The sequence below is a fragment of the Macaca nemestrina genome, chromosome 9, assembly GCF_043159975.1.
Source record: "Macaca nemestrina isolate mMacNem1 chromosome 9, mMacNem.hap1, whole genome shotgun sequence".
Classification (NCBI taxonomy): domain Eukaryota; kingdom Metazoa; phylum Chordata; class Mammalia; order Primates; family Cercopithecidae; genus Macaca; species Macaca nemestrina.
Window position 1 is genome coordinate 129,342,031 of NC_092133.1, and position 15,317 is coordinate 129,357,347.

At 42.7% G+C, this 15,317-nt stretch overlaps 1 protein-coding gene across 13 annotated transcripts in view; it reads left to right on the top strand.

The window, feature by feature from the left end:
* Window positions 1-15,087, top strand: part of LOC105490638 (family with sequence similarity 107 member B) — an 87,034-nt gene extending 71,947 nt beyond the window's left edge. For 12 of the 13 annotated variants that reach the window (XM_071070470.1, XM_071070469.1, XM_071070461.1 and 9 more), the window contains exons 2-4: window positions 3,082-3,265; window positions 11,594-11,744; window positions 12,320-15,087. In XM_071070470.1, the coding sequence (XP_070926571.1) occupies window positions 3,138-3,265; window positions 11,594-11,744; window positions 12,320-12,436 (396 nt within the window). In that variant the 5' untranslated portion in view covers window positions 3,082-3,137 and the 3' untranslated portion in view covers window positions 12,437-15,087. Of the gene's footprint in view, window positions 1-923; window positions 1,060-3,081; window positions 3,266-11,593; window positions 11,745-12,319 lie in introns of those variants that run through there. The other variant, XM_011756465.3, reaches the window with a different exon arrangement.
* Window positions 15,088-15,317: the final 230 nt, after the last annotated feature.

Here is a 15,317-nt window from a genome sequence, read left to right on the forward strand (position 1 = left end):
TGTCTGTAGTTGAGGGAGCAGTGGGAGCGCGGGACAGAGGAGGAGGGGATGGAAAGTGGAGGGCAGGCAAAGCCTGAGGCCACGGAGGGCCAGTCAGTCAGGTAAAGGAGAGCAAGTCACCCGGGCTTGAGCGCTGACTGTACTTGCCCTCTCGTTGTCACCTCTTCCATGTCGATCAGACATCTCAGACTCGACACGTCCCAGATCCACTTGCTCTTTCAGCCTCCTGTCATGGCAACTTGAGCCTTCTGGTTGCTCGGGCCAGAAACTTCCGAGTCATCCTTGATTCCTCTGTGCTTTTCATGCCTCGTGTCCAGTCCTTCAGGAAGTCCCAGAGACTTTACCTTTAAAATACATCTTGAATCAGGCTCTCTGCCTACCTGTGCTGCTGTTGCGTGAGTCTAAAGCATCTCTCACCTGGATGACCCTTGCAGCTGCCGCCCTGACTCCCTGCCTGCCTGCCTGCCTGCAGCCTGTTCTGAACCTAGGAGCTGGAGTAATCTTTTAACTCATGAGTCAGATACCGTCATTACTCTGCTCAGAACCTGGGAATGGCTCCCCATGGCCCTCAGGGTGAGGACCAGAATGCCAGCACTGGTGTTGAAATTCCCACACTCTATATCCTCACCATCCCTCCCTCCCATGCAGCCACCCTGGCTGCTTTGCTGTTTCTCATCCCCCCGCCAGGCACCCTCCTACCCTGTGGCCTTTGCATGCGCTCTTCCCGCTGCTGATCACTGGCTGGCTCTTCTGTCACATTCCCTCCAGCTCCTCCCCAACTGTAATAACGAGGTCAAGGTCAGAGGCGGTTGTCTGTTTGGGTTTGGCGTCATGGAGATTATCCATGGTGAAGGGCAGAGATAGCCTTTTCTGGAAGTGTGTAGCCTTCTTGTCTATGATTAACTAGAATCAAACTGCAGTTGATTTTTTCAGACACTTGTGGCTACACAGAGGTGTATGTAGTGCATTTAGGATTTTGCCGAGGAGCACGTTTTTCCATGGGACAGTGTGTTGAAATCAGGCTGGCTGTGATGGGTTCCCTGAGTCACCCTCTGCGAGGTTTGTAATTCTCAATTCAGTTCAGGGTGCAGGCATTCTTGTTGTTAAAAGATCAATGCAGATAGTGTCTGAGGAATGTTTAGTGTAATTTATTATATATGCCTTATTGTTTGATAATTTTGAGCCTTAATCATGCGGTGATATTTAAGATATTTAAACAAACGTTGCAGCTACATGATTTTTCAGTTGACTTCGCCTTCGGATTTTCATTCTCTTTATTTTCACATTCACTTTGTAAAAATGTTGCTGTGGTTTGGTGGACGGAACATAACATGGGAGGTGCTGGGGGCCGGGTCATACTTTTCAGCAGGGCGGCTAGGAAGTCAGGCCTCTCTGAGAAGGTGACATTTGAGGAAGGGCCTGGAAGGATACGAGCAGGATGAAGCCCACAAGGTGCTTAAGGAAGGAGACAGTGACCAGTGTCACAGGCAGCGAGCACCGTGCTGAGCCCTGGAAGCGTCTTCCACTGGCGCAGGGTCCGCATTGATATGTTTGTAGTGTAGATTGGTTTGCTGAGGCTGAAGGATTAGCAATAAAGGACCTGGGTCCGGTGCGTATTGACCAGCAAGTGAAACAACAAGCGCTAAAACTTAGAGAAATCGCAGTTAGATTTATTCAGAGCCAGGTTTGAGGACTTACGTAAGCCTGGGAACACAGACTCAGTGTAGACGGAGAATGGGTCCCAAAGTAAGTTATGTGAGGGGCTGTATATATACATTTCATTCCCTTTCCTTTTCTGTTTTGTTTGGTTTGAGACAGTCTCGATGTGTCACCCAGGCTGGAGTGCAATGGCGTGATCTCGGTTCACTGCAGCCTTTGCCTCCCGGGTTCAAGCGATTCTCCTGCCTCAGCCTCCCAAGTAGCTGGGACTACCCGCGTGCACCACCACGCCTGGCTAATTTTTGTATTTTTAGTAGAGACAAGGTTTCACCATATTGGCCAGGCTGGTCTCAAACCCCTGGCCTCAAGTGATCCACCCACCTTAGCCTCCCAAAGTGCTGGGGTTACAGACATGAGCCACTGTGCCCAGCCTCTTTTTTTTTTTTTTTTTCTTTTAGAGATATGAGGTCTTGCAATCGTAGCCCATTGCAGCCTCTCAACTCTTAGGTCCAAGTGATCCTCCCACCTCAGCCCCATGAGGAGCTGAGACTGCAGGCATGTACCACTATGCCCAGGGCATTTAAAACTTTTTTTAAACATATGGGATCTTGCTGTATTGCCCAGGCTGGTCTTGAGCTCCTGGCCTCAGGGATCCTCCCACATCAGCCTCCCAAAGTGCTGGGATTACAGGCATGAGCTACCTTTCCCGGCCTTGTATTTTGTAACGGGAATACATGTGGCGCAGAGGTGGGAGAAGCAGGCAGTGAAACAGCAGTTTCAGTCCTGTGTGACTGGCCTCAGTGATGCTGTGTATAAGATAAGGTAAATATGCAGCTGAGTGGCTAGGAGAAAGGTTAGGCATCTTAGAATCTGGTGGAGGGTGACTGATTCCATCCTGTCTTTGTTCTGTGTTTGATAAACAGGTTTATAACCAATAACCGTCAGCGAAATATTTAACAAACTCCAGTTCAACAGGCAAGAGGCCAGCTTTAGTTTGTAGGCCCTGCTTTCCTGACACATGTGTCCGACTGCAGCCCTCGTGGGCCAGTGTTCGAATTTTCATTTGAACTTTCTTTTTTCTGACATACTCAAGTGCTTGTTCTGAAGTGTATACGGAGACAGGGTGGCAGGAAGCATCCTTTGTGACTGGAACTCAAGGTGTGGCAGTGGCAGTGATAGAAGTCAGGCCACAGGGCTCCCTGGCCTTAGTCATGGGCAAGACAAGACCAGGCCACCATTCTCTTCCCTGCCCCACCCCAGTTACATTCCAAGCGCTTTAGAAGATATATCAGTGATACCTCAGAGTGGACCCAGGAGGATGGCATGTGTTAGCATACTGAGCACAGCTCTGTGGGCCTCTGCATGTGTGGGAGAAGCCTTGGCAAAAACTGCAAATGAGTATTTCTCATCTTTCTCTTTCAGACGGCCCACCTGAGGATATCGACCCTAAGGACTCATATCTCATTACAAGAAGCATCATGGCCGAGCCAGACTACATAGAAGATGACAATCCTGAACTCATTAGGCCTCAGAAACTGATCAATCCTGTCAAAACCTCCCGGAACCATCAAGATCTTCACAGAGAACTTCTTATGAATCAAAAAAGGTAAAATGGTTTCTTGAGCATAGTTTGTTTTTTTTTTTTAAGAGGACTTTTAAGATAATGATATTTAATTTTAATTGTATTTACAGAGGCTTCAAAGATTCTTTGATTTCTTGCCCTGTGTTAAGGCTTTCTTATTCCTTCTCACATCCTAGAACCGGGTTATCCCTCCATGAGGCAGGTCCCCTGCAGGTGGCTGTGACAGCGGTGGCCGGCAGTGCTTCCAGACTCCTGCAGTCCCGGGTTCCCTTCTGAAATGGATGCCTGTTTCCAAATTTGGATGGAAGAGGCTGGATTAGGGATAGAAGAGAATGTCCTAAGTAGAAGAGAAATACATTCTTAAATTTCAACTCTCTGAATTTTCTCCTTACACTGAGGGAGGTGTAGGAATCAGGTAATTACTGCCTACTCCAGCATTTGTCAGTAGCAGGGAGAAGTCTCTAGAACCATATTAGACTTAGTAGATAGGACACTCACGTTTTGGTTTGTTTTTGAGTAGCATTTTAAATGGTTATTATCATAGTCTTTATTGTTATTTTGGAGGACAGGAAAACATTTACCTTCTATCTACTTTGCAAGCTCCATCTGTGCCATAATCATTTTGGATGTTGGGCTGGTGTGCTCTGCTTTTTAAGTAATTTGGGCGGGATAGGAGACTAGGAGAACTGAGGATGCAAGGCCACTTTTTCAGTTTAAGAACTAGGAAGCTTCATTTAGGATTATTTTCAGATCTCGCAGGACTATAGGTGGCTCATTTGCCCACTCTTTGCTAAGCCCTGGTGAAAGGTCTCCCATTGAACTGAAAGATAACACAAATCAAGTTTAGCATTAGGGTAATTTATTGCAGGGAGGCCTAGTTAAAAAAATGTTTTAAAGAGGATAAAGGGGGCATTTTTATGGCAATTCTCTTTCCTGACTACACTCCAGTAGAACTAATGACTCCTATCTATCCCAGGAAGTATTTGTAAATACATTTCTCCCTCTAGAGTGTGGGAATGTGGCTTACTCCTGTTTTATCCCCAGCATTATTACTAGGAAGCTGTTGGATTAGTGTGTATTAAATTGAATGCAAAGAAGATTTTAGCTTCCATCTGCCTTTGTCACACAATAGAAGGAAGAATATATGAATTTGGTATTATTACGGCCAAAGCAAAATGAGACTATCAAGTTCCTAAAATAGACCACAGAATTTGGAAGCCATCCTATCCTGCCTGGGAAATCATGTCTTCATTTTGGTGGAAAGATCGTCAGTTTAGTAGGCTCTGAAACAGAATAGCAGTTGTCACTCATAGATTTTCAGATTATCTTCACCTCTTTGGCCTCAGTTCCCTTATCTATAAAGTGTAAGGTAGGGGACTTAGCTGTTCTCTAAGAAACATTTTAGCTCAAACTTTTTCTTCTAGAAAAACCTATGAAAGGGCTCCAACTCAGAATAAAGGTCAGAGTAAAACAAACATTTGCAGAATAAGTGTTCTCTAAATTATAGGCTATGAATTATTCTGCAGAAATGTATTTAGTAGTTTGGGTCATATTGCTGTAAAAGCTACAGATTTGTGCAGTTGCGTCTATTTCCACATTTTTTAGAGACAGGGCTTCTTCCATGCTGTCTTTGGCCTGTTCTTTCTTCTCCTTGTTTGCCCAGCTCAACTGATCTGAGACAATGCTGGGTTTCCCTAAAGTACTGTGGTGTAGAGAGGACGTGGGCTTTGGGGTCAGAGAGAAATGGTAGGACTTCACTTTACCTATCTTATGATCTTGGCCAAGGTATCCCCTCTTGAGATCTGTTTCTTCATCTGTAAAGTGGGAGATAATAATATCTTTCTTATAAAAATTAAAGTAGGCTGGGCACCGTGGCTCACACCTGTAATCCCACCGCTTTGGGAAGCCAAGGCGGGTGGATCCCCTGAGGTCAGGAGTTCAAGACCAGCCTGGCCAACCTGGTGAAACCCTGTCTCTAGTAAAAATACAAAAATTAGCCGGGCATGGTGCCACACGCCTGCAATCCCAACTACTCAAGAGGCTGAGGCAGGAGAATTGCTTGAACATGGGAGGTGGAGGTTGCAGTGAGCCGAAATTGTGCCGCTGCATTCCAGCCTGGGTGACAGAGCAAGACTCTGTCTCCAAAAAAAAAAAAAGAAAAAAAACACTTAAAGTAAAGAATAGCTTGTATGAAAATGCTTAACATGGTAAGTGATCACTTAGTCACATCTATCTTCCACTTCCTATGTGGCAACATCTGGAATTTCCTATTGCTTTTTCTCCCATTTCTTTGACGGATTTTGGTTTGGTTGGAAATATATTAAAAAAGAAGAAGAAAAAGAAAAAGAAAAGACAGACTTCAAAATCAAATGAATGTATGTCATCTTATCTCTTAAGAGTTTTCAAGGTCATAGCAAACTTGTTAGAAATACACTGGTTTTAGACCGAGAATTTCTCATTTCTTTCCTTTTATTCATCTTTTATTTTGTATACTTTTTAGAGACTGGGGTTTTTATTTCTAAATTTTAGTGCCGAACTGTAGGATACGTCCCATCAATACGATGTATGTTTGGTTAAGGAATAACCAGTCTTGATTATTGCATGGTGTTGTAATGAAAATCTGTTTGCTTTTCTGCAGTTTATAACAAGTCTTCCTACATTTTGTCTCATCCGGTGCTCTTTCTAGTAACCCAGTGTGCATTATCTTCAGATTACCCTCACTCATGTGAGTAATCTCAGGGTAACTGGTTTAAGGAATCATCTCAAGATCACGTAATAGTTTTTTGAAATAGTGTTTGGAAATAAAAACAAGTTTATGTGGAGACTATACCTTTGCTACGCATAGCTACAAATTTAGCTCAAAGCTCTATAGCAATTCAGACAGTTTTTCCAGTTACATTTTAGAGATTATATGTTAAAGGCCAAGTCACTGCTTTAGAGAACAAGCACCCACAGGTCTTCTAACTGTGAAACCTATGCTCTTTCTAGTGTATAATCCTACTCTTCTATTTACCGTCTTTAGGACCCAGCTTAGTTTCAGGTTAAAGTCTTGAAGCCTCTAGGTCTGATTGTTAAAACCCTGCATCAAGTTCTCAGTTTCCATAGGTGTTCTCAGTGGTATAAAAAGGCAGCTTTCAAAAGGATTTTTTTTTTTTTTTTTTTTGGTTAAAAGATCACTATTAAAGGGATCCTTAAAAAAACAATTAAGAAGGGCCAGGCACGGTGGCTCACGCCTATAATCCCAGCACTTTGGGAGGGCGAAGTGAGCGGATCACGAGGTCAGGAGATCAAGACTATCTTGGCTAACACGGTGAAACCCCATCTCTACTAAAAAATACAAAAGATTAGCCGGATGTGGTGGTGGGCGCCTGTAGTCCCAGCTACTCGGGAGGCTGAGGCAGGAGAATGGTGTGAACCCGGGAGGCGGAGCTTGCAGTGAGCCGAGATGGTGCCACTGCGCTCCAGCCTGGGCAACAGAGCAAGACTCTGTCTTTAAAAAAAAAAAAAAAATTAAGAATATTTCTGATATTATTTAGAGAGAGAGAGATTCTGTACTCTACAAAAATTACTTTTTGGAATAAATAGGTCAGTTACTTAAACATATCCCTAAAATTGGTTCTTTGGCTTGTATATTTGGAAGTCAGTGGCTTCTCGTTCCTGGTTTTTAGCTGACATTCTTTTGGCATGCTTTTCTAGATGAATAGTTCCTCAATAAATACTTGCTGCTGTACAGCATGGAAAAAGACAGGGGCAGTTCTAGAGATAAAGGATACTAGTATTTGTGTTCGAATCCATGCAGGTAAAAATGACTGAACCAGAAATGTAAATGAGGCAGGCCAAACCGGAAGATTACAAGATTAAAGAACAAGGGCTGAAATTCAGGCCTGGCGCAGTGGCTCACGCCTGTAATTCCAGCACTCTGGGAGGCCCAGGTGGGCGGATCACCTGAGGTGAGGAGTTTGAGACCAGCCTGGCCAATGTGGCAAAACCCCATCTCTACTAAAAATACAAAAATATTAGCTTGGCGTGGTGGCACGCACCTGTAGTCCCAGCTACTCAGGAGGCTGAGGCAGGAGAATAGCTTGAACCCAGAAAGCAGAGGTTGCAGTGAGCCGAGGTCATGTCACTACACTCCAGCATGGGCAACAGAGCGAGAGTCTGCCCCCTCGAAAAAAAAGAACAAGGGCTGAAATTCAAGTCAGCTTTTCCCTGTACCCCAAGAAAAATAATGAGGCCAGGAGATGTTTGGCTAAGTGGGCAGGCATTGTTCTGTGATGGTCTGAGCCCCAGACCTTTCCTCTGGCTGAATGCTCTCCCAGGTAACGGAATGACTTCAGTTATTGATACATAGGTACAGAGTTCAGGTAGATGTGGAATGAATGTGGACTCGCCCTATCTGCCCTTGAATGTATTTAGTGGTTTATGTGAAATGTACCTTTCAGAGTTGTTTCATACTCTGGTGGTGGGAATATAAATCATTGCAGCCTTTTTGTAGGGCACTTTGGCAGTGCTCATCAAAATATGCAATGTGCAGGTGCTTAGCCAGCAATTCCGCTTCTATGAATCTAGCCAACAGAACTACTTGTAGAAGCTTGCAGCTATAAATGTCCACAGAGGCTCAGTGCCTCATTGTTTTTAATGGTGAACAATTGGAAACCAAATAGATGTCTGTCAATAGGGGTGTGGCAGAATTGTGGCATGTTTATATGGGTATAGAAAGTGTGGAGGAACATAGACCAAACTGTCGGTAACAGTTCTCTCTGGATGCAGGAATGGGTAGGGGCTGATGGGTACAGGGCCTCTACTTTGTATAATTTTGGGGCCACTGTTCACACAGAACATTTGCAGTGGAGTGGAGCTCCTCTGATTTGTTTAAAGGAGAGGGTTTGGATGTGCTTTTGCTTTTTTGTTTAACATATGGCTATATTACCTTTCTTTTTCTGCAAAGAGCACTTACTAATTTTATAATGTTTAAAATTGGCTTTGCCCACTTTAGTAGTCGCAGGTAGCTACCTGACCAAGAAGCCAACTTGGAAATTACTGTTGCTTTTGGGTGATACTGTCATAAAGGGGTTGAAAGTACTTGTTAGCTGTATATGTCAGAATTGATTAAAGAGAACCAACTATTCTAATGCCAGGGGTGGTATTGTAGTTAACTATGAAAGTTGGAGAAACTCATTTCTGTCTGTCAACACTATCTCTGCTCCATTTAGACTTAGAGACTTATATGGGCAATGCTTGACTTTTTCCATTCAGCACAGAAAGTTAAGTAATCCACTGTGATAAAATTTTAACTAAATTTGTATGACTTCTTGACTGCTGTAAGTAGAGAATATTTATCATATAAGCACCATTTTCCTGAATTTTTTGTTACTACATATTTTATCTTACTGTCACTATTGTGTAAAATCTTTGAAAGGCAAATGAATACTGTGTAATAGTTAAACCCATTCATAGGTTGCAATAGAGTGTGAGCCAATTGTGTCATACATCAAATGTTCAGCAGCTTTTGCATAATCCAGGAGAATTTAATAATAGTTGAAGTTCATTTTGCCAGTGAAATGTAGGGAAAGAAAAATGTTTGAAATTTAAATTATTCAGATAGCTAAATTCTTAATCCTAAAATTTAAATCCCTTAATTCTGTCTATAGTGTTATATCAAGACTTTTTAGTAGTCATGAAACTGAGTAAATCTTTATTCAGATTACTTAAAAACAGCTTTTCCTGTGGTTAATAACACCTTTATTTTGAACAGAGTACTCTTAAGCAACTTATATTGTGCTGATTAAAGATTTAATCTGTCCATATTTTTTACCCTGTTGTTCAGTCTTGATAAGTATGAAGCAAACCATAATTAAAGCACAAAAGTCACCTGCCTCTTTTGTTTCACTGGAAATTTGGCCAGATTTTTTTTAACGGAAAGTTCTGCTAATAAAAATTGGGAAATTGGAGATATATATTATTTTGACTGTGTGTCCTCTGTCATTAAGGATGGACTATACTAGCTGGGTGTGGTTGCTTATGCCTGTAATCCCACCACTTTGGGAGGCCAAGGCGGGTAGATGACTTGAGCTCAGGAGTTCGAGACCAGCCTGGCCAACGTGGTAAAACCCCATCTCTCCCAAAAATACAAAAAATTATCTTGGCGTGGCTGTGGGCGCCTGTAATCCCAGCTCCTCGGGAGGCTTAGGGAGTAGAATCGCTTGAACCTGGGAAGAGGGGGTTGCAGTGAGCCGAGATTGTGCCATTGCACTCCAGCCTGGGTGACAGGAGCAAAACTCCATCTCAAAAAGAAAAAACAAAAAAACAAAAAAACAAACAAAAAAACTGGGCGTGATGGCATGTGCCTGTGGCCCCAGCTGCTCAGGAGGCTGAGGTGGGAGGATCGCTGGAGCTCAGGAGGCGGAGGTTTCAGTGAGCTGAGATCACGCTACTGCACTCCAGCCTGGGCAACAGAGAAACCCTGTCTCAGAAAAAAAAAAAAAAAAGATGGAATATACTGATTTTTACTCTAAAGAACAACTTTGAATTAAGTTTTTATTGTGATTTTTAAAAGCATCTACATAGGAGAGATGCCAGAATTTTTAGAAATTCTAGATGAACGAGGAAGTATGCAATTGAGGATTGGTTTACAGATGTGATTGTGTGGACTTGAAAGGGATCAAGGTGAGTGTGCTGTTGAGTTTCTCTGGTCAGAGCACATATATTGGAAATTGTTATTTAACAGTTGCTCAGATGAGTCCTAGTTGGTGAGTCACGGTAGTTGATAGGAGTTGTTTAAAAAACAACCTTGTCCCTGGTCTACAGATTAGCAGTCACCAGCAGCCAGACCAGGAGGTGTGTGGGAAGTGCTCAGGCCCATCCTGGAGTCCAGGACAGAGTCAGTAGTGTTCGTTGCCTACAGTTCAGAAAAGCATGAATTACTATTCTGCTACATGCCTGTGTGCATAGCATGAGTGTGTGTGCACTGTTACCTACACCCTGTGCTGCCTGAAATTGATAGTGCTTTTCCTGTTCGGTGGTTGGTCCTATTTTGATTTTAAATTGTCTTGGTAAATTTTAACGTCAAGTTGAGATTACTTAATGAGTTGGCAGAGACTGGCTAAGATAAGTGACTAAGACAGTAAGAAGAAAGGTGGGCTGGATGATCCAGCATTCTGGAAAGCCATAGGAGAAATCCTAAGGAAATAGAAAAGGCAAATCTTAAGCTGACAGTTAGACAGAGATCACACCGGAGAAAATGCTAAGACATGTCTTTCCCTTGACTTCTCTCAAATATTTCAGATGGAGGGTGGCTGGTTCATGACCTGTTTGGCTTGTTTCTCCCCATTTGGAGAGATGGCTGCCTAATTTATCTCTCAGAAATGTAGACCTTCCCTGAAGGCTGACTTGCTTTCATTGTAAAGAATCAACCGCACATCTGAAAGGGTTTCAGTGGAGGAGCACTGGACTGAGAGTTAGGGGATTAAGATTCTGCACGGCCATATCCTTCAGTAGTGATAGAACCTTGGACGTGCCTTTAGATGTACAAGAACCCCCTTTCCGATCTGAAAAATGGAGAGTGGGAAGGTTTCGAGGGCCATTTTACTGTCTAAATTTCTGTGCTGGCTGGTCTTGAGGCTGCATTTAGTGCATAAGATCAGGGGCCAGAGGCCAGGCACGGTGGCTCATGCCTGTAATCCCAGCACGTTGGGAGGCCAAGGTGAATGGATCCTGAGGTCAGGAGTTCGAGACCAACCTGACCAACGTGGTGAAACCCCGTCTCTACTGAAAATAAAAAAGTTAGATGGGCGTGATGGTGCACACCTGTAATCCCAGCTACTCCAGAAGCTGAGACAGGAGAATTGCTTGAACCTAGGAGGCGGAGGTTGCATTGAGCCTAGATCGCGTGCCACTGCACTCCAGCCTGGGCGACAGAGCAAGACTCTGTCTCAGAAAAAAAAAAAAAAAAAATCAGGGGCTAGGTTTTGGGAAGCCTTCTCTCCGTGCAGAGCCCCCTGATTTCCTGAGCATCTCCGTCTCCGTCATGGGCACCCATCACAGTCATCGTACGAGCACCCCCACCCTCACTGCCCTTCTTTGCGTAGCCTACCGTCTTGCACGCGGCAGGTGGCCAATACACTTTTATTGAATGAATGGATTTTATGTACTCTCTGGAGATCTCCTGTTGCCTTTCTTTCATGCTGGTGAATTTCTTAGATCACCATGTTGCCTATTGTAGCCTAGTAGGTATCATGCTAATTCTGTAGACCTCTTTTCCATGATTGATATTGTAAGTTATATTTCTGTTCATAAAACGATGTAGCCATTAGATGAACTTTTTAAAAATTTTTATTAATACTTTTTTTGCAGGGGTCTTGCTCCTCAGAACAAACCAGAATTGCAGAAGGTGATGGAAAAAAGAAAACGAGACCAAGTAATAAAGCAGAAGGAAGAAGAAGCACAGAAGAAGAAATCTGACTTGGAAATAGAGCTATTAAAACGGCAGCAGAAGCTGGAGCAGGTAAGGGGGATTGACTGGAAGCTGTTCTTTTTTTTTTTTTTTTTTTTTTTTTATCTTGAGGAATGTTGGAGTGCTGGAGCAGGCAGGATTTACCAGACGTGTCAGTGTATACATTTATACTATGAAAGAAATATTGGAGACAAATGTCAGCAAATGGGGTCAGATATGTTCAAGGCGGGGACAAGAATCCTACTGAGGACCTCAAACAGATTCCAGAGGCAAAAGCAAAACAGGGACATGGCACTGAATTCACACAGGGTGCTGGGGTCATTTTATGAAATTCACCCTCACGAAGACTCCAGAGCAGCTGCGCGCTGACCTCAGGATGTGTTTTCTTAGCCCTGTCTTTTCAGTTCTTGTCATCTCGTGGTCCTATTTGCAGTGACAACCAAGTAGCCTCTGTTTCTGTGCACAGTTACCCAGACTCCATCCATCCATTTTTTTAAAAGTGGGGCACCAGGAGAGACTTCCTTCCATGGGGAAGTAAAGTTGTCAGGGACTTTGCAAAGAGAGAGGAGTATTTTGAAAGGCTGCTTGGTTTGTAAATAATTTTTCCTTTTCTGAATGTCATTTAGCTTGAACTTGAGAAGCAGAAATTGCAAGAAGAGCAAGAAAATGCCCCTGAGTTCGTGAAGGTGAAAGGCAATCTCAGGAGAACAGGCCAAGAAGTCGCCCAAGCCCAGGAGTCCTAGGCCGAGGCTGCAGCAAGACCTCGTGTGTCACCCCACAGAGCTGTCTGTGGGTGCCTCCTCAATCTCAGGGCACAAGCCCCTGGAGAATGTTCCAGCCAGCAGAGAATTTTGACTTGCAGTAGGATTTGGTGTGATTTTCCTACGATCTGGGTGGATGCCTTGCCTGTGATGGTTGCAGTTCCTATTCGCCAAATGAAGGGCAGTGCCCTGCACATAAGTTGGAATGATGGACCCGTGTTCAGAGACTTAACAGAACCAACAAGCAGAAAAGTGAGAACAGGAAAAAGGAAGAGGACACTGGAATCAGTTCTTGAGAGTTGCACGACTTGGTTTTTCTTCCATTCCAAGTTTAGTGGGACCCAGAGCTTTTTTCTTTTAAAAGCTAAAAAAAAAAAAATACTTTTAATTCCTTTTTGTTATGTTAGATAATTGAGATCACATAGAAATGCATTTAATCTGTTCACCCACTGTAAATTTTATTTTGAGGACCCAGAATTTTCTTGTCTAATTTATACTTTCACCCATGTTGCAGTTAACACCAGAGAAGGAACGTGAATGTTGAGCACAGCCACTACCCTTGTTGGCACTAAATTTAGAAATAGGGTGAGAAGGTTTAAAAGCCTGTAAACACCCATCTTGATTTTATTTTCATTCCTTTTGGTTCTCTGTGTAATAATAGTAGGCTACATAGTGACATTCCAGTTCCAAGAAGGTACATCCTGTCCGTTTGTTAATTGCTTTGATTACTAGGAGGATTTTTGTTCACTTTTGTTTTTAAATGTCTTGCTGATCTAGTTCTTTTAGATGGAATAACCTTCCAGTCCTTTAGAGAGTGGAACTAGTTCATATAACCCAGCTTCAGTATCACAAGTAGAAGCCCGCACATCTTTTCATTTCTCCAAGAGGAGTGTGGGGAAGGTTCCCATGACCGGCTGGGCAGTGAGGATTTCACTAGGCATTCTAATGTGAAATCAGTGTAGATTGCTCTTAAGGAGGCTTCATGAGATGTATAGCATTTGAATGTCTAATGATAATGAGTGTCATTAGAATCCAAGCTTTGAAAATTTCTGATTAATGCTCATATATTTATCTTTGTTTTTTCTTGTGAAGAAAGACTTTCACCACTGTTCGAGTGATGATGCTGTTGATAAGGATGATGTCGATGACTACTATATTGCATCTCTCAGGAACAGCTGACGGGAAGGGAGGGGCTGCTGAGTGCCCTCATTCTAGCTAGCACCACGCTCCTCAGAGAGCGGCCGAGTTATAGACAGCAGCAGCATTCTCATGCAAAATTAGTTTTAAGCTGCTGGTGTGGGCATCGGTACCTTTTGCCTGGGTGATATGGAAGAATTTTTGAGGATTTAGTATGCTCTCCATAGAGACAGTTCAGCCAGTCATTTCTGCATTGTAGAGACTTCTCATACTTTCTTTGAAGACTCATAGAAAGCTGGATCCAGAGCTTTTGAATCCTTAATTAGCATAGTAGAAATTAGCTTTCTATGGGAATGCTTTAGTGTTAGCAGTTGACAATTAGGCCCATATTCAATCTGAATGGGAACAAAAGTAAATGCAATGATAATATACTGCTAGTTAGAGAAACATGTTAGTTGATTATACCTGAAATGGATTATCTATCTCATCAGCAAGTATTATTTGAATAAAATGAGAAATGCTTAAGAAGAATTGTTGCTCTATAGTAATTTGGTTTTGAAGAATGGAATGGTAACTATTTTTTTCCATCGTTCTTCCTTTTGAGAGAAGAAAGTGTGGTGACTGATGATCTGGAAAAGCCCATTTCTGATTGCACATTGACTGGAATTCTTTCTTTGTGTCTGTGGACTAGTGATGCTGTTTGCAAAATGAAGATTCGGGACTGGCTCCTATCTTGTTATCTAACTAGATGTCAGATCTTGAAATCTGTATTCTCGAAGCAATTCTGCCACTTGATCGTATTCACAAGGGCCCTGATAGGCTCCTTTTAGAAGGCCCAATTCTGTTCCTAGAGCTTAACTAGAATTCATTCTTCACTGGGGGAAAAAAAAAAAAGTTAATTAAGAAAGCATTTCCTTCCTAATCTCACTCAAATCTGCAGAATTATTTGTAATGAGTAGTACAAAATCTGGCCAAAAGGAGACTTGTAAATAGCGTAAAGTGGTGTTTTATGCTAAACGGTGGAATGTATAGGCAGAGAAGCTCTTTGAAGTTGTCAGATGACCTGGGCTTACAAGCCTGATTCAAACAGGCTGTCAGTCTCCTCTCTCCCCTTAATACCGTGCAGCCCAAACCCCTAGGACTCTTGAACATCCGGGCAGTTTTGTGCTTTGAGCCACTTTTTGACAAAAATGGCTCCATTTTTCCACAGCGTGGTTTTCTTAAACTAGTTCAATGTTTTATAGTCTCATAGTAGCAGTGTTGCTTTCTAAGCTATAACAGTCGACTTTATTCTTCTACTCTGAAAAATCTTGACTTGTTTGAGTGTATATAATATATATAAAGGGAGCCTTAATGGATTGGTTTTCATAATTTAATATTTTTTGTATTTGCTCTTGTATAATTGTTTTTAACGGAAAGTATTAAAGAATTGAGGGTGGAATTCTTAGAACCAAAGTTATTCTTAATAAAAATCACCACATGCTTGGACCATGCAACCATGTTTGTCTGATCTGTTTAAAGTGGGCATCTGGAACAGAACAGGGTTGGGTTCAGTTCAAAGGTGAGAGTTGGTTCCAGGGTCTCCCTTTTGATGACTGGTCCTCATTGACAACCTTACCCCCAAATCACTTATGTCCTATTGCCTTGTGGCAGTCCAGCTGACAGTTTATCATATCAAACAGAGTCATCTCAGGTATTTATGGCACTGTAAATTACACATTGCAGT